At 38.2% G+C, this 26,412-nt stretch overlaps 1 protein-coding gene across 2 annotated transcripts in view; it reads right to left on the bottom strand.

Annotated features, from left to right (window-relative positions):
• Positions 1 to 12,774: 12,774 nt before the first annotated feature.
• STMND1 (stathmin domain containing 1) overlaps positions 12,775 to 26,412 on the bottom strand; it is a 33,042-nt gene continuing 19,404 nt past the window's right edge. The window contains exons 4-6 of one of the 2 annotated variants that reach the window (XR_013993761.1): positions 23,785 to 23,916; positions 19,561 to 22,610; positions 12,775 to 13,587 (exon numbers count right to left, since the gene is read on the bottom strand). Coding sequence is in view for 1 of the 2 variants with exons in the window: in XM_081055851.1 (XP_080911977.1) it covers positions 22,326 to 22,610; positions 23,785 to 23,916 (417 nt within the window). In the remaining variant the exon portion in view is untranslated. Of the gene's footprint in view, positions 13,588 to 19,124; positions 22,611 to 23,784; positions 23,917 to 26,412 lie in introns of those variants that run through there. The other variant, XM_081055851.1, reaches the window with a different exon arrangement.

Here is a 26,412-nt window from a genome sequence, read left to right as displayed (position 1 = left end):
GGGCCAAAAATGTAGGTATGCATTATACACGGGAGCACATTACACATGGTAAATTATGGTAATAACGTGGCATATCTATGTATATATGTGTGTGTACATATATATGTGACTATATACATGTATATAGGCCTATCTATACATATATATGAGGTCGGACAATTAAGTTCACAAACTTGTTGCAATAATGTTGTTAACCTTTTCATGATATCAGAGGGATTATTCATGATGAATTTCTACCAACTGGACAAACAGTTAACCAAGTTTACTATTTGGAAGAGCTGAAAAGGCTGTGTGAAAAAATTAGACGACCGGAACTTTTCACCAACAATTCATGGCTCTTGCATCACGACAATGCACCAGCTCACATGGCACTGTCTGTGAGGGAGTGTTTAGCCAGTATACAAATAATTGTATTGGAACACCCTCCCTATCCACCTGGTCTGGCTCCAAATGACTTCTATCTTTACCAGAAGATGAAGGGAATATTGAAAGGAAGACATTTTGATGACATTCAGGACATCGAGGGTAATACGACGACAGCTCTGATGGCGATTTCAGAAAAAGTTCCAAATTGCTTTGATAGCGCTGGCGTCGGTGCATAGCTTCCCAAGGAGAGTACCTCAAAGGTGACCATAGTGATATTCAGCAATGAAGTATTTAGCACTTTTTCTGGGATGAGTTCATGAACTTAATTGTCAGACCTCATAGGTATGTACACATATCACTCCTGTTTAAAACATTCGGAGTATGTTTTCTCCCCCAAACATCCAATAACGAGTTTTTAGAGGGCAGCAACCACTGCATAGAGACCTTTGTGTCCTCAGTGCCTGGCGTAGTGCTCCTGTGACTGTGGATTTTAAACAGTAGTTCTCAATATTGGTTGTACTATGGAACCCTCAGGAGGCTTTCAAAAACACTGATGTCATGTCCCACCCCCCAGAGATTCTGATTTAACTGGTGTGTAGAATGTGCTGGGTATTGGGAATTTTAAAAGTTCCCCAGATGATTCTAATGTGTAGTCAATTTGAAAATCATTGATTTCAGGAATAAATTCTCCAACTGCTGAAATAGTGGTATCATTTTCATGGGTGGTGGAGAACAGCAAGAAGGAAGTGGGTAACACACAGAGGCTCCTGAGGACTTGCTTGGATCCACATGGCAACATGCATGTCCCCATGCCTGGTGTGAGAGTAGAGTATTAGGGGAATTTTTCTGGCCTTTAATCACAGGTAGTTGAGATCAGTGAAAAGAAGGGTTTGAGGGCATTAGAAAGTTCCAAAAGTAAACCTCACTTCAGCCTTTGATTTATGATCTATCTCATAAACAAACAATTTACAAAAATGTTTATATTCTAGTGTTAAATAAATTATTCTATAATGCTGTTGTAAACTATGATTTCAGTTGGAGTTTTAGAAAAGTCACCTGGGAGACGTCCTCAAAATGGCGGCGTGAGGTGAGCCTGTGTAAAGCTCCCCTGGAATTTACAACTAATCGAACAACAATAACTCCACAAAGGACTCCCTGCACAGCAGACAGGCAAGACAAAGAGGCCCACTACTGAATTCACCTAAAGGTGGGCGGATCGCACCAGCAGGGGAGGATGGAAGGGAGAAGTGCAGACACGGAGCTGCGTGGGCGCAGGACGCAGACATAGCTCAGTGTTCCGGGCTTCCTCCATCCTGGAACTGCCGCTGCTGCAAGAAAGGGAAGAACTCAGACTGCTAGGGCTCCGTTTACGGCCCACAGGGCTGAGGGGACAACAAATAACAAGGCTGAATCCAACACTCACAGCAGAGACCTCGGAGAAAAGACTGAGGGAAGAAGACTGAAAACAGTGGTTTAAGCCCTCACTGCCAAGCAGAGAATGGAAGCCTTAGGCACTGAGACTAGCCGCCCCCTCCCTACCCTCCCAGAGCTCGCTCCGCCCTCACCTGCCCTGTGCTAGAAGCGGAACAGTAGCAGTGTCAGATCAAAAGAACAGAATATTTGCTGTTCTGAGAACTGTGGACCACAGTTCGCAGCCCAGTTGCTTCCAGGAGAAGGGAGGGAGCTGTGGAAGCAGGACCGGCTATGGTGGTGGTCGCCACAATTGCGACAAGATACAAAATCCATTTATGATTAAAACACTTAATAAAATAAGTATAGAAGGAAAATACCTTAACATAGTAAAGGCCATATATGACAAACCCTCAGCTAATCTCATAATTAATGGTGAAAAACTGAAGCCCTTTGCTCAACGTTCAGGAACACAACAGGGCTGTCCCCTATTACCTCTGCTTTTCAACATAGTGTTGGAAGTCCTTGCCAGAGCAATCAGGCAAGAGAAAGAAATAAAAGGCATCCAGATTGGGAATGAAGAAATTAAATTATCACTCTTTGCAGATGACATGATGCTATATATAGAAAACCCTAAAGATTCCACCAAAAAGCTGTTAGAAACAATCAACGTATAGAGTAGTTGCTGGCCATAAAATCAATGTACAAAAGTCCATTGCATTCCTACATACTAACAATGAAATCTCAGAAAAAGAAATACAAAAAATAATTCCTTTTGCAATTGCAGCAAAAAAGAAAAAAATACCTAGGAATAAACTTAACCAAGGATGTGAAAGACCTATATGCTGAAAACTATAAGATATTTTTAAAAGAAATTGAAGAAGACACAAAGAAATGGAAAGACATTCCATGCTCATGGATTGGAAGAATCAACATAGTTAAAATAGCCATATTATCCAAAGCAATATACAGGTTTAATGCAATCCCCATCAAAATCCGAATGGCATTTTTTAAAGAAATAGAACAAAAAAGCATCAGATTTGTTTGGAACCACAAAAGACCCCAAATAGCCAAAGCAATCTTCAGAAAAAAGAACAATACTGGAGGTATCACACTCCCTGACTTTAGCTTGTACTACAGGACTATAATAATCAAACAGCATGGTATTGGCAGAGAAAAAGATTCATAGAACAATGGAATAGAATTGAAAACCCAGAAATAAAAACCACATAAATATGGACAGATAATTTTTGACAAAGAAGCAAAAAACATGCGATGGAGAAAAGACAGCTTCTTCAATAAATGGTGCTGGGAGAATTAGATAGCTACGTGCAAAATAATGAAATGGACTGCTATCTGTCACCATGTAACAAAATTAATTCAAAATGGATCAGAGACTTAAGCATAAGACCTGACACAATAAACTGCATAGAAGAAAACATAGGTACTAAACTTATGGACCTTGGGTTCAAAGAGCATTTTATGAATTTGACTCCTAAAGCAAGAGAAGTAAAAGCTAAAATAAACAAATGGGACTGTATGAAACTGAAAAGCTTCTGCACAGCAAAAGAAACCATCAACAAAATAAAGAGGCAACCAAACGAATGGAGATTTTTGCAAACAGTGCCTCCAATAAGGAGCTAATATCCAAAATATAGAAGGAACTCATGAAACTCAATAACAAAAAAACCAACAACCCTATTGAAAAATGGGCAGACGACCTGAAGAGACATTTCTCCAAAGAGGACATACAAATGGCAAATAGACATATGAAAAAATGCTCAAAATCACTAATCATCAGAGAAATGCAAATAAAAACCACAATGAGATATCACCTCAGCCCAGTCAGAATGGCTTTCATCAACAAGACAAATAGTAACAAGTGTTGGAGAGGCTGTGGAGAAAAAGGAACCCTCGTACACTGTTGGTAGGAATGCAGACTGGTGCAGCCGTTATGGAAGGCAGTGTGGAGGTTCCTCAAAAAATTATGAATAGAATTACCATATGACCCAGCAATCCCTCTCCTGGGTATCTACCCCAAAAATCTGAAAACGTTTATCCATAAAGACACGTGTGCTCCAATGTTCGTTGCAGCTTTGTTTACGGTGGCCAAGAGATGGAAACAAACAAAATGTCCTTTGATAGATGAATGGATAAAGAAGTTGTGGTATATATACACAATGGAATACTATTCGGCGTTAAGGAAAGATGATATAGGAACATTTGTGACAACATGGACGGATCTTGAGAGTATAATGCTAAGCGAAATAAGTCAGACAGAAAAAGCAGAGAACCATATGATTTCACTGATATGTGGTATATAAACCAAAAACAACAAAAGAACAAGACAAACAAATGAGAAACAAAAACTCATAGACACAGACAATAGCTTAGTGGTTACCAGAGGGTAAGTGGGGTGGGAGATGAGGGTAAGGGGGATCAAATGTATGGTGATGGAAGGAGAACTGACTCTGGGTGGTGAACACACAATGGGATTTATAGATGATGTAATACAGAATTGTACACCTGAAATCTATGTAATTGTACTAGCAATTGTCACCCCAATAAATAAATATAATAAAAATAAAAAATAAAAAAGTCACCTGGGTCATGTTCAATTCCAAAAAATTCCTCTCCTAGAGGACTGTTATTCTGACACATTTGCTTTCTGTTGATTGGCCTATGAGTCATTTTCATCAGCCGTTACCATGAGTACAGAAACTCTTTTTGTTTTTAAGTATCTTGTACCTCCTTATAAGAGTCAGATCAATGAAAGGAGAAGCAATTAAATCCAATGAAAGTTTTCCCTTTGCACTGCACAGAGGAGAAATAAGAAACCCATTCCATTCATTTTTTAGGTAATGTATTCCTGAGATCCCTGCCCCCCAAATTGAAATTTCTAGATATTTTAAAATTAAAGAGACTTGCTGACCAGCTTGAAAAGCAGTTTGGGTGTCTGGTTCAATACAGGCAGACCAGAACGTCCAGCTTGAGCAATGCTATGATAAAAATAAACAAATAGGAAAGTGGGTGCACAGAAGGGGATTTGCTACAAAATGAATAAGAATTATCTTGCAAATCCATCTGTGAGAATTCCACAACTTATATGGATATTGGAGCTTTGGAGTCAACTTGAAACAGTTTTGCATGAGAAAGCAAAGCTGTTGCTCAACATGGAGGCCACAATTCATTTTTCTGCTAACGAACCCAGACAGCACTCAGATTGTACAGAAAATGTGCAACAGCCAATCCACAACCAATTAATTAAGACGAGCTAAATAAAGATTAAGTTGTGGTTGAGTACTTGTGATCTATTATTAACTTATTATGAAAAGTTATGAACCTATTATTTAAAATATGATTTAGTCCAAGTTATTTTCTACATTGTGGTCTGAAGGATATAATTAAAGTCAGACTGGATCTAATAGGATTCCTTTTTTTTTTTTTTTTTTAAGGAAAAAAGGAGTTTTGTTGTCTCTTCTAACTGAAAACTCTGAAGGTTTATTTTTTCTAGTATAACTTGACCTGGGGGCTCAAATGATGCCACTAAATTTCAGTCTTTCCTCATCTTTTGGCTTTTATCTACTCTTTGTTGAATTAGAATTTCTTTCCATCAGAGAGGATGGAAATCATTTTAACCAGATGAGCAGCAACCCTCAGAGCGAGGTGATAAAAGATGCCAATTTGGACCTAACGACTATTTATTTATTTAATTATTTATTAATTAATAATTGTCATAAAAAAACACATAGCATAAAATTTACCATCTTAACCATTTTAAGTGTACAATAGTATTAAGTATATTCACAGTGTTGTGCAACAGATCTCTAACTTTTTCATTTTGCAAAACTGAAGCTCTGTACCCTTTGAACAACTCCCCACCTCACCTTCCACCCCGGCTCCTGGCAACTACCATTCTACTTTCAGTTTCTACGAGTTTGACTATTTTGGACACCTCATATAAATGGAATCATACCGCATTTTTCTTTTTTGTGACTGGCTTATGTCACTTAGCATGATCTCTTCAAGGGTCACACACATTGCAGCATGTGTCGGAATCTCTTTTTTTAAGACTGACAAGTCTCTGTGATTTTTATTGTTGTCTTTAGCCTACAGATATACTCAGTGACTCCATCTCATAATAAGAAAAATAAAAAAATAATCATAATTTCCTTTATTTTCTCAGATAAACCCTCACACTTATGATTATCCTCTTTTTACCCATTCTCATAATAAAGCGCTACCTACCCCATACTCAGTCCTTTACTTTTGGGGATCTGGTTTCTATCTCACCCCTCTTCTAAAACTTTTTCCTGGAACAATACTAGAATCCTCTTGAATAATTTCTTTTTTTTAAATAAAGTCTTCTGTAGTAGGATGCACTCATGGGAAATCTACTTCAATTTGTTGGTTTATGTTTTTTTCCAGACTGGGTTCTTTGCTCATCTTTTGTTTATTCTCTTCTTTTCACTTTTTAGTTTAGTTTATAGCCATAGAACATGTGGGGAGCAGACAGAAATTATGCATGCTCTAAATACACAGTGTTGCTCAAATGTCTAATTGCTCTTACATGGTATAATGGATTCTGTTTGACATGTTCCCCATCTTATTTCAAAACCAGTTCACTGTGCCTTTCCACTTTTAAGGCTAGGTATTGCTTTTAGTTCAATTTTCTGTAACTGGTGGTATGAAGAGGGTGAAGGTAGAGGTCAGGTGGCGCTGACATCTGAGTCCAGGGGACATGAGTTCTGAAAGTGTTTTTGAGATTCTATCCAACGTAACAAGGCCCAGTCCACCCTGCAAGGGATATACCCAACTCCCATGAGATTTGGCTCATCACCCAAGTCAACACGATGTCTTGGAAGGTGGGAAGCTTTATGATCTTTTTATCATTTTTCAAGGACCCCAAGGGACAAAAATATTTCTAATCTGGAGGATTTTCCTACAGTTTTTCCCGGGGATGCCAATCCATGCCTTTGATCCACTTCCCCGCAAACTGGAAGGCATTAATGAGAAGGTTCAAGATTGTGTTGACTTATTCATCTTCTTTCCTCAGCAGTGCTTTCGGGGAGGAAAAGGTAGTCAGGAGTCACACCAGATTGTACCAGAATCATTTGTTCCCTCCCTGGTTGCCTCTTTTTTAAAGCATATGACATAAAGTTCTTCCTTTTTTCTTGTTTAATTATGCTTGATAAGCTTTTATTGTTTCCTTTTGGCTTTTGTGTTGTTTTTAATATTTGTTTGTTGCTTTAGTTATTGGGAAGAGATTCTAATAGTTGACTTTGTTTCGCCACCTGTGCCCGGAAGTCCCACAGTATTGTTCTCATCATTAAATATAATGACTTTTCTTCAGTATTTACCCCCCTCCAGGTCTTAAGCATTTTAATACACTAGACTATGTCCTTACTCACTAAGGTTACATGATATGTCCCTTCTGGACCCTAGGATCATTCTTTTTCTGACAACTTTTCACTAAAATGAAGGTGAGGGACTACTTTGCAGTTCTTAGTGCTAGTTGCACATTAGAATCACCTAGGGAGCATTTTTAAAAATATTTCACTCCTAAAAATTCTCATTTATTTTGCTTATAGTTGATCTTGAGCTCAAAAAACAAACAAACAAAAAGAACCCAAACAAAAACAAGATATACTCTCCAGGGGATTTAATGAGAGGCCAGAATTGAGAGCCATGGGTCTGTGGGTAGTGACAGCTCCTCTTAGCTCTGATACTATAAGGCTCTTTTCCACTATAAAGAAGGCAGGTGGTACTTACCAGAAATCCTCCAAAAGTGCAAGTAGTTGAACAACCTTAGCAAGAGAGAAGATTCCATGAACAAAACCCACAAAATTCAAAGAAGACATAAGAAGAGCTAAAGAAGAGGATCCCCAAACAGGATGCTGATTATGTTTGATAAGTTGCGAATGGGACCCGGAAATTATGTTTTAAAAACCACTCAGACAGATTTTAGAACTGGTGCTCCAGATATCCTTTGCTTATCTCCTACCAAGCGTGAAGTTTCAGAAAGGTCTCTCTAATGTATCCTGTCCAGCACAAACTCACGCTCTTGGCTTTTTTTTTTTTTTTTTTTTTTTCAGGGATGAGCTATTTGGAACAATCTACAGAGCTTCAGTCTGTCTTTACCCTACTTTATCTTCCATGCTGTTACTAGAACAGAGGTTCTCCAACTTCCATTTACCATTAAAGATCAGCTGGATACCTGGATACAAGACAGATTCCCAACTCCCAGGACCAGAATTTCTGATTCTGAAGTCAGAATTTGGATTTCTATCAGGTTTCCAGATGAGGCTACAGCTGCTACTCCGGAGCCACATTTCAAGAAGCACTGTACGAGAGTGATTGTCCTAAAACAGATTGATGCATTTGTCCATTGGCTAAAACCCTTCCATGTTTACAGGATAAAGCAGGGACCAACCATTGAACAGGGTACACAGGCATGTCAGCTTTTCTAGCTTTTCCCTCCACTTTGGGTCTGGTTCAGACACACAAAACATTTCCCTGTTCTATCATCACACTATGTTCTTTCACACTTTCAGTTTTTGCATAGACAATTCTCACCCAGAGTCTTTTTCTCCTATTTCTATATTTGGGCGGACTCCCACTCTCTAGTTAAGGTTTTGCTTAAAAATGTCACTTTCTCCATGAAACCATCACAGAACCCTTCAGAAATAGAGTTTCTCTCTCCTCTCCTCTGTCCTCTAACTTAAAATGCATTGCATTTTGATGATCTGTTTGCATATCTCTCTAATGCGTCACAAGCTGTTATAAATTATGCTAAATTTTATTCTCTTTATCCCTGAATTCTTTCTATCCTTAAGAACTAGCACAGTGTCCAGCACAAAATCATGCTAAATTAACACTTGTTGCATGAAAGACTAAATAGTCAAGGGCAAGCAATACAAGCAAAGAGTTGGTTGACATTTTCCCTAAAGCATAAAAGTATTTAAAGTGAAAAGACAGAATCACTCTTTAGATGGGAGTTGGGCATATTAGTTAGTTGGATGTGGAAACTGTTTTCAGGGCTTGACATTAAAAAATATGCAGATTTCTAAAAAGAATTTCCTTAGTCTACCTTTTCCATACCTTTCTCCACCCTCTCCCAAAAAGCCTTAGCATTTTAAATCTAATTGGTACAAAAGAGAGTTTGGGTGTGGTCTCATTCTTCTGAGCAAATAAACTGTAATTATTTTACCTGACAAAAAGCGAGAGAAATGACTTAATAATACCCTTTACATTTGAAATATAGGACATGCTGTAATTGGAAGATGGAGACACAAAGTCTTCTTTTAAAATTAAGATTAATGCAAGTATTTTAAGGCTTACAGACACTTAAGTGACCACAGGAGAAATTTAAAAAATAAATTACAGTCATCCATTCTCAGATTCCTAAAATATTGGCTAGACTGGGAATTGAAGAAGAGAAAAAGAGCTTCCCAGACATGAAAACGTTCATCCAGTATTACAAGAAATGCTAAAGGGACTTCCTTAATAAGAAGAAAAAATAAACAAAGTGTGAATAATAAAATGGCAATAACTACATATCTATCAACAATTACTTTCAATGTAAATGGATTAAATGTTCCAATCAAAAGACATAGGGTGGCTGAATGGATAAGAGAACAGGTTCCCATGTAGATGCTGTCTACAAGAGATTCACTTCAGATCTTAAAGGGATGGGAAAAGATAGTTCATGAAAATGGAAACAAACAAACAAAGCTGGGATAGCAATATTTGTACCAGACAAAATAGACATTAAAACAAAAGCTATAACAAGAGACAAAGAAGGACCCAGTAATTTCACTTCTGGTATTTATCCAAAGAAACCCGAAACACTAATTTGAAAAGACATATGCATCCATATGTTGAATGCAGCATTATTTACAACAGTCAAGATATCAAACCAACCTAAGTGTCTATCAATAGATGAATGGGTAAAGAAGAAGTGGTACTATATATACTATGGACTATTACTCGGTCATAAAAAAGAGTGAAATCTTGCCATCTGCCACAACATGAATGGACCTAAAGGGTATTAAAATAAGTCTGGCAGAGAAAGACAAATACTTCTATGATTTTACTTCTATGTCGAATCTAAAAAACAAAATAAATGAACAAACAAAAACAAACTCATAGATACAAAGAACATTTTAATGGTTACCAGGGGTTTGGGGGATGGGTAAAAAAGGGCAAAGGATTCAGAAGTACACATTAGTAATTACGACATGGTTAGGGAGATGTAGAGTATAGCATAGGGGATGCAGTAAATAATATTGTAATAACTATGTATAGTGTCAGATGGGTACTAGATTTATTGCGGTGATCACTTCATAAGTGATATCAATATCTAATTACTATGTTGTACACCTGAAGCTAAAATAATATTGTATGTCAACTGTAATTGAGAAATAAAAAAATTATTAAAAGCCTGAAAAAAAAAAAAGAAACACCTCTTGACCAAGGACTTATAAATCTGCCCGTGTTTGTACTTCAGAAGGGCAAAGTACTACACATCATGAGTGTTTGGTGGTATTTGTGGGCCGAGAAATATTCTGGGATTCAACCACTAATTTAACGCAGAAAAATCATTCATTTATTCACTCATCCAACAAGTTTTTATTGAGGACCATTCCTATGCCAGGCATTCTTTTAGCCTTGGGGACGTAGTAGTGAAAAAAACAGACACAATTCTCTGCCTGCATGGATCTTGGGGGAAGACAGACAATAAACCAAATATGGACACTCATGTGTATGTGTGTGCGTGTGTGTATGTGTGTGTCAAACACTATGGAAAAGAATAAAGCTAGAATCAGGCTAGAGAGTTATGGGAGTGGTGAGACTATGCTTTTAAACCAGGAGTTCAGGGAAGAGCTCATTGTTCTGGAGGAGGTGGAAGAGTGACAGTGTAGCTATTTGGGGGAGAAGCCTCTTAGGTAGAAGGAACAAAAAGCACAAAGACTCGGAGGTGGGAACACACCTGACATGACTGACGAACAGCAAAGAACTAGTGTGGCTGGAGCAGAGCAAGTGACGGGAGTGTATTAGGAGATGAGGTGCAACAGAACACAGGGTGGGGTGGGGGTTGGTCATGTATTACCTGGTAAGCCATTGTGACTATTTGGCTTTTACTTGGTGTGAGATGAGAAGTCTTTGTAATGTTGATTAGAAAAGTGACAAGATCTCTGCTTTTTCTGTCTGACTTATTTCACTTAGCATTATACTCTCAAGATCCATCCATGTTGTCACAAATGCTCCTATATCATCTTTCCTTAACGCCGAATAGTATTCCATTGTGTATATATACCACAACTTCTTTATCCATTCATCTATCGAAGGACATTTTGGTTGTTTCCATGTCTTGGCCACCGTAAACAAAGCTGCAATGAACATTGGAGTACACGTGTCTCTATAGAGAAATGCTTTCAGATTGTTTGGGTAGATACCCAGGAGAGCGATTGCTGGGTCGTATGGTAATTCTATTCGTAATTTCTTGAGGAACCTCCACACTGCCTTCCATAGCGGCTGCACCAATCTGCATTCACTGATATGTGGTATATAAACCAAAAACAACAAAAAAACAAGACAAACAAATGAGAAACAAAAACTCATAGACACAGACAGTAATTTAGTGGTTACCAGAGGGTAAGGGGGTGGGGGGTGGGTGATGAGGGTAAGGGGGATCAAATATATGGTGATGGAAGGAGAACTGACTCTGGGTGGTGAACACACAATGGGATTTATAGATGATATAATACAGAATTGTACACCTGAAATCTATGTAAATTTACTAACAATTGTCACCCCAATAAATTTAATTAATTAAAAAAAAAAAGAAAAGTGACAAGATCTCTTTTTATGTTTTCACAGGGTCACTCTGGCTGCTGTCTTCTAAACAGCCTGAAGAGAGGGTAGAACCAGGGAGATTGAATTGGAAGGCTATGACAATAATTCAGGTGAGAAATTGTTGAGGCTTAGACAAGAATTTTAGTGCACTATCGGTGAGAAGTGGTCAGACTTTGTATGTATTTCGAAAGAAGAGCTGACAGCATCTGCTAAAGGACTGGATAGAAAATGTGAAAGAGAGACGTGAAGGATGACGTCACCGTTTGGGACCTGAGCCACGGAGAGGTGGAGTTGCCCTTCACTGAGATGGGAAAGGCTTCGAGAGAAGCCGAGAGCTCTCTACTTGGAAGAGGTTAAGTTGAGATGCCGATGAGACATCCAAGTGGAGCCTGGATTTAGGGAAAATGTCTGCACTGGAGGTATAAATTTGGCAGTTATTCGCATATAGATGGTATTTGAAGCCATTAGACTGGATGAAACTATCAAAGGTGAGTATGTAGATAGAAAAGAGAAATCAGAAGAAAAGCATTCTGGGTTCTCCAATGGGAAGAGATCAGGATATGAGGAAGTCTAGAAACTGAGAAATAAGGGTGTGGGAAGGATATTGAAATTACCAAGAATTAAGACAAGAGGAATGTTGAAGAGTGAAATAGTGATCAAGGAACTAAAATATTCAAGGGATAGGACATACCAATTTTTTATTATTATGCAATCAAGTAGAATGACTCAAATGTTATAAAATCCAACAGATTTTTATTCTACAATGGAGGCGTATGTTAACCTCTGTTAACTATCCTCTAGCGCCACCTACTGGACACAGACCAAAGGCAATAACTGTAGAAGGATGAAGCCTAAAAGGAAAACTGTGATTTTCATAAATTTCATGGAGGGTGGAAAAAAATAGAAAAGTTCATAGTGTACAATGCTTAATTAGATAATCACTGGAATTTCACCAGGGGTAGTCAATTTCAAAAAAAAGCTTGGTTTCTGAAATATCTAGGGGAAAAAAGATAAAAGAAGGGTGTATAAGAAGAAGGAAGCCGAGTCTGGGGAAGACTAAAAATAGGTCATAAAGGGATAACAGAGAAAGAAGCAGGAATGAGACAGAATAATTATCCAATTATTCTATAATTTGTCTTTTGGGGAATATATTATTTATTTTGTTATTTTTTTCATGTGTACATGTATTTCCCCTCCCCCAATAAGTTAAAGTTTTCTGTAATCAGGTATCGCATCTTAAATATTGTTTGTGACATGCCCACCCTACCTGTTCCTAGTACAGGGTCAGGCAAAGAGTAGATGGTTAATATTTTACCAAGGATTGAAGTACAAAGAAGTAATCAAGACTAAAGATAATTGTACAGCAATGTGAACATCCTTAACATTACAGGTTACAGAACTGTAAAATTAAAAATGTTAAGATGGTAAATTTTATGTTATATGTTTTTTTAACCACAATTAGAAATAAAAATAATTTTTAAAAGGCAACATGAAGGATCCTTGTGGTGATGGAAATATCCTATATTTTGACTGCATCTGTGTCAATATCCTGGTTGTGATATTGTACTGCAATTTTGCAGGATGTTACCCCTGGGGAAAACAAAGTAAAGGGTCCATGAGATCTCGTTGTATTATTGCTTATAACTGGAAAATAACATGTTTAATTAAAAAATAATAAGGATATAATAAAATATGATTTTGTATTAAAAATGAACTGACCAAAAACCAGAGCATGAATAAATTAGATATTGGTATAATTGAGAGGGTAGTCTAATACTCATCAAAGTAGCTGTCTCAAATGCAGCAAAGTTGAAAGCAAATTGTTCAAATCCCTTGGTAACGAAGAGTTGGCAGGAGCAATATAAGAAGATAATCAGATCCAAATCCAGCAGGTTAGTAGGAGAATAGGCTGCATACCGTAGGTTCGTGGTAAAATATTCCCAGGTATCTTCCCTATAATAAATAACCATACTGAAGAAAATCACATAGCAATATGAAAAATTCAAAGTAAGATATAAGAAAAATGAATCTAGCATCATATTAAAATAATACCTCATGACTGTGATTTACAAGTACATTGTTGCTAGCCTATCCAGCATCCATATGCTTTACTCTTTTCTGGACGGAATCCAATTTTATTCACGTATCCATCCCTTCCCAACTTGCCTCAGGGAAAGCAATCTTATCCCCAACTCCATGGAAAGATTTGTTTGGTTTAAGATAACTACCATTCCCTTGACAGTGGCTGGCTCAGGAACTGGTATGGACACAATCCAGGTGTATGAAATACAAGGAGACATTTGTACCATAATATGTTCATTCCATGAACACATCAAAATTACAACTAAATTATAGAACAACCAACCTGGAGAACCATCTGAAGTCTAGCTGAACAGAAGTTTTATAACTAAGAATATAAAAAAGAAGCCACATTGAGACTGGTAGGAGGGGTGGAGATGCAAAACAGGTCCCACACCCATGTGTGGCAGTTGAAAATTGGGAGATTTCTTGGCCACAGAGGTTTCCCATGAAGGAGTGAGGGACCCCAGCTCCCCACACCAGGTTCCATAGCCCAGAGTACTGGTGCCAAGAAGAGGAACCCCCATAACTTCTGGCTGTAGAAAACAGAGGGGATTCTGATTGTGTGGGATGGAAGGCTTCAGAAAATGCAAACATCCCCTTAAAGGGCCCACGCAGGCACTCACCCTGGGCTCCGGTAGAGGGATGGTGAAACTGGGGGCATCAGAGACAAGGGGAGAGACTGGGTGGGTTGTGTAACTTCTGGGTAAGGACTGGAGGGACAGTCCCCATTTGCCCTGAGTGGCATGTTTCTCTCATGCAGCTGGCAGGTGGACACCATCTTTCCTGGGTTGAGCCCTCCCCCTCAGGCCAAATCTGAATCTGATTGGCCTGGTGAGCTCTGCTGCTTCTGCTGACTCGCTGAGACCCTGCCTCATCTAACTTGCTTACCACAGGAGGCTTTATCAGTGACTGAACCTTACGGAAGCTGACAGGTGGCAATAGGCCTCGGAGTGTCCTGGTTTTTTGAGGAGCTACCGCAGACCTAGTACTGGTGGTAGCGTCCTCAAAACATTAAAAGTCGTGAAAAACAAAGACCTACAACCAAGGGTACTCTACCCAGCAAAGCTATCGAAAATCAAAAGAGCTTCCCAGACAAGAAAAAGCTAAAGGAGTTCATCACCACCAAACCAGTATTACAAAGAATGTTAAAGGAACATCTTTAAGATGGGGGAAAAAATTAAAAATATGAATAATAAAATGGCAATAGCTACATATCTATAAACAAATCTATCAACAATTGCTTTCAATGTAAGTAGTTTAGATGCTCCATTCAAAACGTATAGGAGGGCTGAATGGATAAGAAAACAAAACCCTTATGCTGCCTACAAGTGACTCACTTCAGATTGAAAGACACACAGAGATGGAAAGTAAAAGGGATGGAAACATTTATTTCATGAAAATGGAAAAAGAAAAAAATGCTGAAGTAGCAATACTTATACCAGACAAAATAGACTTTAAAACAAAGGCTATAACAAGAGACAAAGAGGAACCCAGTAATCCCACTTCAGGGTATTTATCCCAAGAAACCCAAACGCTACTTCGAGGGGACATGAGCATCCATATGTTCACTGCAATATTGTTTACAACAGCCAAGATATAGGGTCAGCCTCGGTGTCTGTTGATGGAAGAGAGGATACAGAGGATATATACAATGGAATATACAATGGAATATTGCTCTGCCAGGGAAGGGAATGGGTTGTTGCCATCTGTAGCAGCATGGATGGACCTGGAGTGGAGTAAGTCAGACAGAGAAAGACAGATGCAATATGATTTCACTTATATGTGGAATCTAAAGAACAAAGTAAACAAACAAAACAGAAACAGAATCATAGATACAGATAATATTTTGATGGTTGTCAGATGGGAGGGGGATTAAGCAGGGTGGGTGAAAAAGGCAAAGGGATTACAAAGCACAAATTGGTAGTTAAAAAATAGTCATGGGGATGTAAAGTAAAGCATAGAAAATATAGTCAATAATATGGTAATAACTATGTATAGTGCCAGGTGGTTACTAGACTAGTCAGGGGGATCACTTCTTAAATTATATAAATGTCTAACCATATGCTATACACCTGAAATTAATATAAAATAATATTGAATGTCAACTGTAACTGAAAAATTAAAAAGGAGGGGAAGATAAAGGGGAATAAGAGGTTCAAAGTTCCAGATATAAAACAAATAAGTCTTGGGGATGTAACATACAGCATAGGAAATATAATCAATATTGTGATAGCGTGGTACAGTGTCAGATGGTTGCTGGACTTACCATGGTGATCACTTGTTTAGGTAACTAAACAACTAATATAACATTGTATGCTAACTATATTTTTAATAAAAGTCTTTCAAAAATAAAATAAAGTTATTCTAAAACTTTTAAGACCAGGTGAAGGAGAAAGAAACATACTGAAAAATATTCACCGATTATATGCAGGCATGTGGGATATAGGGGAGAAAGAATTAATTAGCAGCCACTTCCGGGAGGGCTCAAGCTGGCTGGTTGTTGGGATGTTCCAGGGAGCACTATCTTGGTGACTCCGAGAACCCAGGCTTTCCCTCCTCCCCTCATTGTCTTTACTTTTCTGGGGATGTGCTGTCTGTACAGGCCCTGAAATGCTCCTTGATCATATAAAAGAGCAGGTTGAGTGACGTGAAATTGCCAATGATTGGACCATATTTGTCCTACAATCTTTATATTATAGTGAAATGTAATACTTTAGCCAAGCCAATATCCCAGGCCATCTGCCACAAACATCACGTTTTTCCTTTGCTGTAGTATATGTTACATGGGAGATGTTAGTCTTTCTAGCAAACGATTCGCAGACCAGCAATTGTTCACCTTGGGCTGAGGACTAAACTCCAAAAGAATTCCTCCACCACAGCTGCTGCAGCTGGTGAGTACTTGTTTCTTTGCAGATTTTCAGCATTCAAGCCGCACAGATTTCAACAAGTTTAGAAGGACAAAGGAATAAGCAGTCCCTCCTTGGGGAATTAAACAAATGGTTCCAAGTCGGCAAGCAGTCACTCATTGTCACAATATTTCTGTAAAAATGGCAATTCCCTGCACCGTCAAATTCTCACAACGGTAGACACAGGATCCAAAATGAAATTTTCCTCTTTATAAAATTTATGAAATCAAATTTAAGACTCATTTGATAAATTGCCATTTGTATGTTGACTATAGAATTATTTACCGTAACTTATAATATTGATAAATTGAAAATAAACAAAACCTCCAACAACAGGGATTGGTTAGATAAATAATAGCATCTTCCAACTTTTTTAGAATTGCAAATCCCCTTAAGTGTTTTTAAAGTATTTCCAACAATTTTGAATGGCATGTGAGAAAGAACTGATTTTAAATTAAAAAACAAAAGGTTTTAAATATTTCATCAACATATTGAAGATTATGTTATAAAATTTCTTTAAATACAATATATGCAATCAGGTCTGGGATATTATTAGTTAATTAAAAATAGTCAAGTAGATAGGGAGTCTTAAGAAACAATGCATATATACCCTAAATATTTTATTTTAACATAAAACATTTACATATAACTTCATCTGAAAATATTTTCATGTAATACCAAGGCACTATTGAAATTCTTACATAAATCACATCCATGATGCATTAGCTACAACTGCACTTTTAGTTTCCTTAAATTGGAGGATGAAATTTGTATATTTTATGAGTGGAATCCCGAAAGATTTTTTTTTAATAATCTTGTCTATTCCTTTCTAGACCACTGATATAAACCAAGCCCACAAATTAGTAAATGAAGTTCGGTTAAGTGACAATCCTCTGTACATTCTTTCTCTCATTTAACTAATGATCCCTGCTGTTTATATTAAATTAAGCAGGAAAAGCATAAATTGTTGTCGTACACATTTTTAAAAGATATGTTGTGTTTGGTTTAGGGATTGAATTGCAGAACATAGAGAGGAAATGTATGTATTAATTACTAGGAATTAAAACAGCTAATCAGATCATTTTATTTTTCTGACTATAATTTCTTGTGTTTTTTTGTTTTGTTTTTTTAATTTCTTGTTTCAAAATAACAAGAGAAAATGTTTCAGACTCTCAACTGCAAACACTTTTTTGTCAATAACACTTTGCAAATGTGGTTAGCCTTTATTTCTGATCAATGAGAAACCAACTCCAACATACTCATAACTGTCACTCTTTGTTTTTCTTTATCCCATGGACTTTCAAAGCACGCTTGAGATCTCAGTGTAATGAATAGAAACTGTGATGAGACGAATTCAACTTTCTGAACAGAAGAATCTGGAGGTGGATTTGCAAAACTGGTTGCATCTGACCTTCAGGATTCATTTGCCCTCTCGGTCCCTCACGGAAGGCCAGTGATCAGGAATACAGACAATAGGAAGCAGTGTGCCAGGAAAGTGAGCATGGCAGCTTCTGCCCTGCAAGGGGTTCAGACTGTTCTGCTTTAATGGGGGAATGTTTAAGCTATTTTACTAGTCAAGGTTATGGAAACAGAAATGGAAACATGTGATCCGGCTGTCCCTAACTATTGGAACCCCCTAGAAACATAATAGCGGAACTAAACAATGTTACATCATTATGAATGGTACTGTGGAAGTAGATTTATTTACATGGAAAGATATATTGTTGAGTGAAAAAAGCAAGTTATAAAACAGCTTGTGTGGTATGAGTCCATTTTTGCAAGAAAGAAGTGTTGAGGTACACATGGCAAAATGTTCCCAGCAGTTACTTTGGTGGGAGGGGAAAAAATGTTGAATTCCTGGTGTTTTTTGTTTCTTATGAGTTTTGAGTAGTCCCTATCACATATTACTTATGTAATTTTAAAAGAGGCAGCTATTATTTTTTAAAACCAAATACAAGTGACACAGACAGACCATCACTGTCATCTCCCACAATTTATTTTAAAATAATGGGGGGCGGCTGGTGACCACAGGATGGCCTCAGGGTTTTTTGAGAATTACTTTGGGGAACTTATTCAATAGTGTTTGGGGATTTTGTTGGGTGTCCGATGGACATGTGTCCTGTTTGGGAGACCACCTCAGGGATGCTGTGGATGCCTGGTCATGGCATTGTACACCAGAGACTGGACATTAATGAATGCCAACTATAATTTTATGTGTATAATGTGATGGCTCGGTGTGAGGTCGGGGTGGTGGTGGATGGGGGGAGGGGGGTTCACGGTGTGAGGGATGTAAAAATAAAATAAAATAAAATAAAACTAAAAAAAAAAAACTAAAAAAAAAGAAAAAGAAAAAGAAAAAGAAAATAAATAAAATAAAATAATGCCCTTTGTTGACTTCCTGAGACATAAATTCCATGGTCCTGAAGAAGAGGCGGCATATAAACGGTTACATGGGTGCTAAAGCCATCTATCTGCCAACACACTGTAACATTACACATGTTTAGAATGCAGTATTTATTGTATAATTACTCCTTCAAATACTAGCTATTTGCTGATAATGGAATAACAAACAGAAATAGGCACTGGTAGTCACTTTAGCATAAATGACTATAAATTATCGGTAGTCACTATAGCAACACTCTTTGATAAATTCTATTTTTGTCCCTCTGGTTATAAAACTACTTTTGCTAACATAAGCATCTTACAGTGTATATTAACATGTGTGAAATATTTTTTAAATACATCTTTGAAATATTATTGTAAATATAAGTTATCCGTAAGGTACACCAACAATCCCCTTCCCGAAAAAAAGAAAACTGGAGGATTTACTAGATATCAAATTATCTTCTATTCGACACAGCAAGACCATCTTTCACAAGGAAATACATACAGGCATTTTTCAGTTGTCTCCAATTAAAATGATTATAGAGGTATTTACCTAATTTTGTCTTCCTGACTCACAACTTCCTGAAGTTTGTGGTTTCATTTCAGTCGAAACACCCTGGTGGTTGTTTGAAACTCTATGTTTTAAGGATGAGAAAACCAATTATGTTATTTCAACACATAAAATCAGCATGATCCCAGAGGCTGTATTTTAGAAATCTCAGTCTTTTCCATTACACGCAATATAAATCATCCTCAAAAAAAGAAGAAAAGAAAGAAAAGAAAAGGAAAGGAAGAAAGATGATCATGAAAAAAGTCACATTTACATTTGAAGTTTTTGGGATTCCTTTAATGTTGCAGGGTTGGGGTTGGTAGCTCATTGGAGGCAGAGCTGGTTCAGACACAAGCTTCATCCCCATTAATGCTAGTGCTCTGTGATGGTGGGAAGTGCTTAGCATCTCTGAGCCTCTGTCTCTTGGTCCCCAACCCTCAGATAGATTTGTGAGTAGGAATATACTTAGAGCTTTACAGCAGTTCCCAGTATCCAGGTGCTCTACATGTCTGTCTTTCTTGCCATCCTGTTAAAGTGGAGGGCCTCACTAAGAAAACACACAGCTGTCGTTTAGAGTGTGTTACTCCTTAGCATGTTTAATTCTACACGTACAGAGGTTTTCAAACCAGGGTGTCAGTGATACTGTTCACATCTATGTTTTAAATCAACAAACATGTCAATCAAGACACTATAAGTAATAAATAGGCAAGATGTCAAGAGAAAGTATTATTTGGGTATTTATCTAATTCGGGAATTTAATTTACAATAATTATAAATTTGCATTTAATGTATTTTTTTGTCATTTGAATGTTATTATTTGCAGAAATCTGAATGATACCCAACTCTTTTCCTAAATGTCCTAGTACAATCATTTGACCTGCTCTAATATTTTATGAGATTAGCACATACCACTGTGAGATAATCTCCACATTGAAACCTCGGGACTGATGAAAAACATCATGTTGCTCACATGAGATTTTATATAAATCATATTCTATACACATTATGGCATGGTCTAGTTTTCACAGAACTTTTAAACACACTATTAGGTTTAGTACAACTCCATGAAGGTGGGTATCCCAAATTAACATATCAGGTAATGGAGACACAGAGAGCCTACACGACTTTCCAGGTCACACTGTTAGAAGTCAACTCTGGTTCTTAAAAGGCTTTGGTTCTGGAATGAGTTTTGAAAGAAGTTCCTCCTCCTCCACCACCACCATCCTACCTCACTGGCTGCAGGAGTTGGTCCTACAGGCTATAAGAACCCGAGTCATCCGTTTGCAACAACCCAAAGGGAATGTACAAACAGGAGGTGCCGAAGGGTCCTCACATCAAATAGACACTCCCCCAAGCCATTGGTTGCCAGGAAAACAAACCATCTCCTGGGGCTGTCCTCCTGCTTCCAGAAGATGTATGGGTACATTGATTCATCCATTAAAGAAATGCTTTACATAGCACTTATGTGCCATGCACTTTCCAAGGTACAAAAAATGCATCGTAAACAAGACAGACTCATTTCCTGCTCTGTTAGAACTGAAATATCTCTTGGTAAAGATAACAACATATCAGGAAATTCCACAGGGTGGTTAAGTACAAAGTTGAGCAGCCCAGGGTGCCAATGGGCAACTATAAGAAAGGGGCACAAACCTGGATGTTTGGAAGAAGTGCTCTGAGTGGAGACATAAACAACAAGAAGGCATTAGTCAACTAAAATGGCAAGTAGGGGAGAGGGAACAGAGGGAACAGCATGTGCAAAGACCCAGAGGCTAGGGAGAGTGTGCTGAGTTTGAGGAACTGGAAGTTCAGGATGTGTAACTTGTGAAAGCTGAGATCCTTACCAGTCACAAAAAGGAGTCTGGACTTTATTTTGATGATAAAAGGGGCTGACAAAAGATTTTAAGCAGAGGACTGTTGTATAAATATTAAGGAAACTGCTGGAGTAACCCAGTTGAATAATGGTAGGGTGATGTAGACTCCGTAATGACGGGGGCAAATACGAAATGGATGCGGGAGATCTTTAGAGTATAGATTCATAGAACTGATGACTGATTGGTATGGGCGGTAAGGGAGAGGGAAGAACCAAAGTATAATTCCAATAGGATGAGGGCCACCAAACTCTTTAGTGTGGGGTGCCCTCAGGGAAGCACGGTACTGCCATCAGGGCCTCCTTTCAGTGAACCTCCTCCCTGGGTCTCCTCCCACCCTAGACTCAGTTGAAGTTTTTCTTTTTTTATATGAAGGAAACCATACTCAGTTCTGAGAATTAGATATTGCTTCTTTAAGCTATCTGAATGAAACTGTAATTCAACCAACTTCAAGATATTGCTTTACTCCTTCACAACAGAAAGAAAATTTTTAAAAAATCTAAATATACAGCATATGAAGCATACAGATCATTAAAATAATACAGATCTATGCAATTTGTCTTAGAAGACACTAAGAGGGTAGACATAGCCAAGTGGCAGGAGCAAAAAGGAAGGGTTTCATTTGGCACAAACACATTAATATAAGCTGGGAGGTACTCATAAATTAAAGATATCTTTACAATGTTTGAAGCCACAATGAAAGAGGATTCCAACTTGATAATATCGAAGGTAGTTAAATCTTCCTTTTTTTTAAAGCTAGCATAGCTGTTAAGCATTGAATTTACTCACAAACCTCCAGCCCATGAGGTCAGGCAGTCAAAGAAAAACATGAGACATACGAAGAATGTCACGACTGGGGGGAATGGATGCCTTTTCACGAAATTCACATAAAATGAATTACTAGAATATGTCATCCGCTTGGTTGTAGGACATGTCTGACTCCACGACCCCAATACCTTCATAACTGTAGTTTCTATCATTTGAGGTCACATCACTTTTACTCTTCTTCCTTTTCAATGGCTTTCCTCCCTGCAGGTCAGACAGTTCACACACAGCAGAACTCGCAGGATTAAGTCCTTTGGCAAACGAAACCTCAGCCCCACTCAGTTCAGCTGACTCTGAATGATTGGCTGGGGGTAAAAGTCGGTCACTCCTTAGCCTTTTTCTTATTTCTTCTTCTTTAATCTGAAGAGCAGTATTACAGAATGAAAGACAGCCCAAAAATGTTCTCCAAGTTTTCATTAATACTGCCTGTAATTTACATTTATGGCTTCTCTATTTCATTATTCAGTCGTTTAACAAACATTAAGATGAGGAATCACTGTTGAAGAAGACAGACACACTCCCTACCCTCAAGGAGTTTCTTTCTGTCTAATCCTCGTGCTCTGAAAGGCCGAGCAGTGGAAATAAAGGCAGTCAGACAGAGCAAAGCTGTGAAGGCTGGTTCTGGCAGAACGACTGACAGAGGGTTATGGGGACCACGTGTGCAACTGCTGCAGGAGCTCTCTGGTGGTCTGCATGGCCTCCTCTCCAGCTCCCATCCTCCACCCCCACACATCCTCTCACCCCTAGGCCCACTGAAGTTTTCTTTTCTTTCTTTTTTTTTTTTTTTTTTTATGAAGAAAACTCCGTACTTTACCCAGTTCTGAGAATTGGATATTACTTCCTTAGGCCATACAGATGAAACTGTAATTCAACCAACTTCAAGAAATTGCTTCATTCCTTCACTGCATACATACAAAAAATTAAGCATACAGCATAAGAAGCATACAGATTGTCATGCAGTGTATTAGGCGGGGTCTCTAGTCCTGCTCCCCACATAAGAACGCAGGACATGGTGAAGCCAAGAAGGAACACCCACAGAGCCATAGATAGGGGAGTCACACCACTATAATCTCACTGGCGGCTGGGTTGGAGACACAGGAAGCAGGAGCCACACGATCCGCAACCCGCCATCCACTTGTCTCTGCCAACCAACCTCACTGGCTAGCTGCAATCCACCGTGCTAACTGCAATCCACTTTTGCTAACTCTGCCACCATTTTTTTGCTAACCCCCATTTTCTGCTAGCGTAGCCGCGGCAGTTATATTAGTGACCAATGGCTCACTGGTTACAGCTGACGGCCAACTAGCCACAGCTGATGGCCATCTGATCACAGTTGATGGCCATTTACTACCTGAGCCAGCACCTTTCCACGTGAGGCCAAGAGCCTGGAAACTGCTCTCTGGGACTCTGTCCCCATACAGATTATGAAAATAATTACTACAAATCTATGCGATTTGTCTTAAAGCTGCTGATAGGAAAGGCTGGACGTGAGCTCTTTTCAGCAGGTAGCATCACCCCCCACACACTCAGGTACCTTCCTGCGTTCCTCTACCGCCTGCATCTTCTCCTCTAGGTCCTTCACTGTGAAATCTTTTACTTCTTTTTTGATCTTAAGTTTTTTCAGCCTGGTTGGTGGTTTTCTTAGAGGCTTGTCAGTCGTGTTCACCTGTCAGAAGATACTTTTTAAAATGGAGAAACAAACATATTCCTTGTCAGAGAAGAAAGAGAGGAGGTGGAGTAAACGCAGTTTAAAATGTAAATCCTAAAAATCTCAAGTTTCCAGTGGCAGATTTAAAAAACAACAATGTGAAAGCTGGTAGCAACAGAACTGATTCCTAAATATCTAATTCCTGGTAACGATAGAACTAATTCCTAAAGAAAAAAAAAATCCATTAGATGCCTAGAAAAAGAAAGGCTATTACAGGGAAAAAAAAGAACAACAACAACAACAAAAAACATGACAGAATGCAAAGATGTCCTGAAACTGGAAGAGGATTCGGGAGAAGGGAAAAAATACTTGAGAACAAATACAAGATGGAAAAAGGTAGTAAATGAGCGAGGAATTTGTGATTCAAGGTAAAAGCCTGATGATTTTATAATATTCCACAAGATACAGATGACTTTGATTTGGGATCAAGGTTAGTTTTTAGTACTTCTGGTTTTGTGGAGAGGAGAATTCACTCTGTGCTGGCCTGGGCTGTTTGGTACTTTACAAATATTTACATGATAGCAGAAAAAAAGTCTTCCCATTTCACATGACTGACAACCCTTTGAACAGTTCAAAGCAATAATAATGACTTTCTGATTATAATTTCTAGTTACAAAGTAAAACTGTTATAAAGGATTTATAAAGTTTTATTTTTTCTTTTAAAAATTAGATTTTTAAAATAGTACATTAGTTATGAAAAATTAAAATGATACATAAATCATCTCCACACTCTGTTTAGTCACCTGGCCCCCAATCCCACTCATCAGCGTGAACCATTTTAAGGAGTCTGGTGTGTGTCTTTCCAGATATTCTCTATGCATATGTATTTATATACATATATATGTGCAGTACATGTGCAATGTTAAACCAGACATAATAGGATTATACCGTATACACTACTCTGCAATTTGCTTTCTTCACATAATTTAATATGGACATCTTTCTAGGTCAGCATACATAGATTTATTATGACTGAGTAAGGTCTTAATGAACTCCAAGGCTTCATTATAAAATGAACTGAATATTGTCCTAGATAATTTCTCTGAAGACTTTTAAAGACAAAAGAGCTATTGATATTCATTGTAATATCAAAAAGACTGTCTCTTCAGACTGCAATACGGCAGGTCCTGAGAAAATAAATCAGAGAGACAATGTAGCATAGCAGCAAAAGGCAACAGATCTGGACTCAGACAGACCTGGGTTTGAATCCAGACTCAGCCACAGTGTGGCTTCACATGAGTTCTTAAATTCTGTAAGCTTTGTTTTTCCTATTTGTAAAATAGGTTTAATAATACTTTTTCACAGGATTTTTTTTTTTTTTAAAGGAGGGAGAGTAGGTACAAGGAGCCACTCAGTAAATCGTAATTACTTTCATTTAGTGAAAGCAGTGACTTTTCCAATGATGGCACATCGGAGCATAACTAAGATAGAGCATTTGTCACAAAGAGGAGGAAAGAGCACTGGAATCGCATGGGCCAAGGCAGGGGCCCTGGGCTTTAAGACTGGTCTACCACTAATACTCACTGTGTGACCTGGGATAGCACCTTTTCTCTTTGTTCTCAGTTTTCTCAAATGTGAAAACAGTGAGGAACCTGATGAGGGCTAAAGTTGCTTCCAGCTTTAAGATCTATGATTCTTGCAAAGTCTTTTAAAGGGAAAATATTTGTTGAAGTTTTGGCTCAGTTACAGCCTTGAAGCAGTTTTATGTAAGAAGTTGTTCACCACATAAAAACTGCGGAATGTTTGTCAATGAAACTTACCCCTCTCCCATCATTGTATCATTTCTATGACAATTGGCTCTAGGGCTTCCTACTGGCAAAAGCCATCTGCTGACAAGAGGGACATGTTTGCCATGGAGTCTCAACTAGAGATACTATGAAATCAGTATGGAGACCGTTGTTAAGGGAAGTTCACCCATCGAGGTCTAAAAGAAAATGAATGGTAATCCAAGATCCTATGAACGGAAGGCTCAGTTAGGCTTTACATAGGAGTCAGAACCTTGACTAAAATGAGTACATTAGCAATACTGAGAGAACTTAGGATTTCCTGTTTGGGTGGACTCTTCCTGCGGCTTTATCCCAAAATGATGGCTATGAAATTATGTCCTTCCTCCTCCTTGTGGACGTTAATCCTACCTGTGTGGTCACATCCTTTCCTGAGTTTGACATTTTAAGGAAAAGCACTGAAAAGCCTGAGGAAAGATATATGTACTCTTTATCACTGGATTTTATGAAGTCAGGATTTGTCAACTGTTGGCGCTTAGAAATGAAAACAATGATCACATCCTACTTAGAGAGGTGCCACCCATAAAACTCTTTTTAAAAAATCAACTTCAAAACCTATAGAAGCTACTATACTAGTTCAATTACTTTCTTTAAAAACACCATCAGAGGACTGCCACACCCAAAGATGCTGTGATAAGAGTTGGCTTTTGTTTCTAGCCAACCCAACTGT

The sequence above is a fragment of the Rhinolophus hipposideros genome, assembly GCF_964194185.1.
Source record: "Rhinolophus hipposideros genome assembly, chromosome: 8".
NCBI lineage: Eukaryota > Metazoa > Chordata > Mammalia > Chiroptera > Rhinolophidae > Rhinolophus > Rhinolophus hipposideros.
This window is presented reverse-complemented; position numbering and strand designations above follow the sequence as displayed.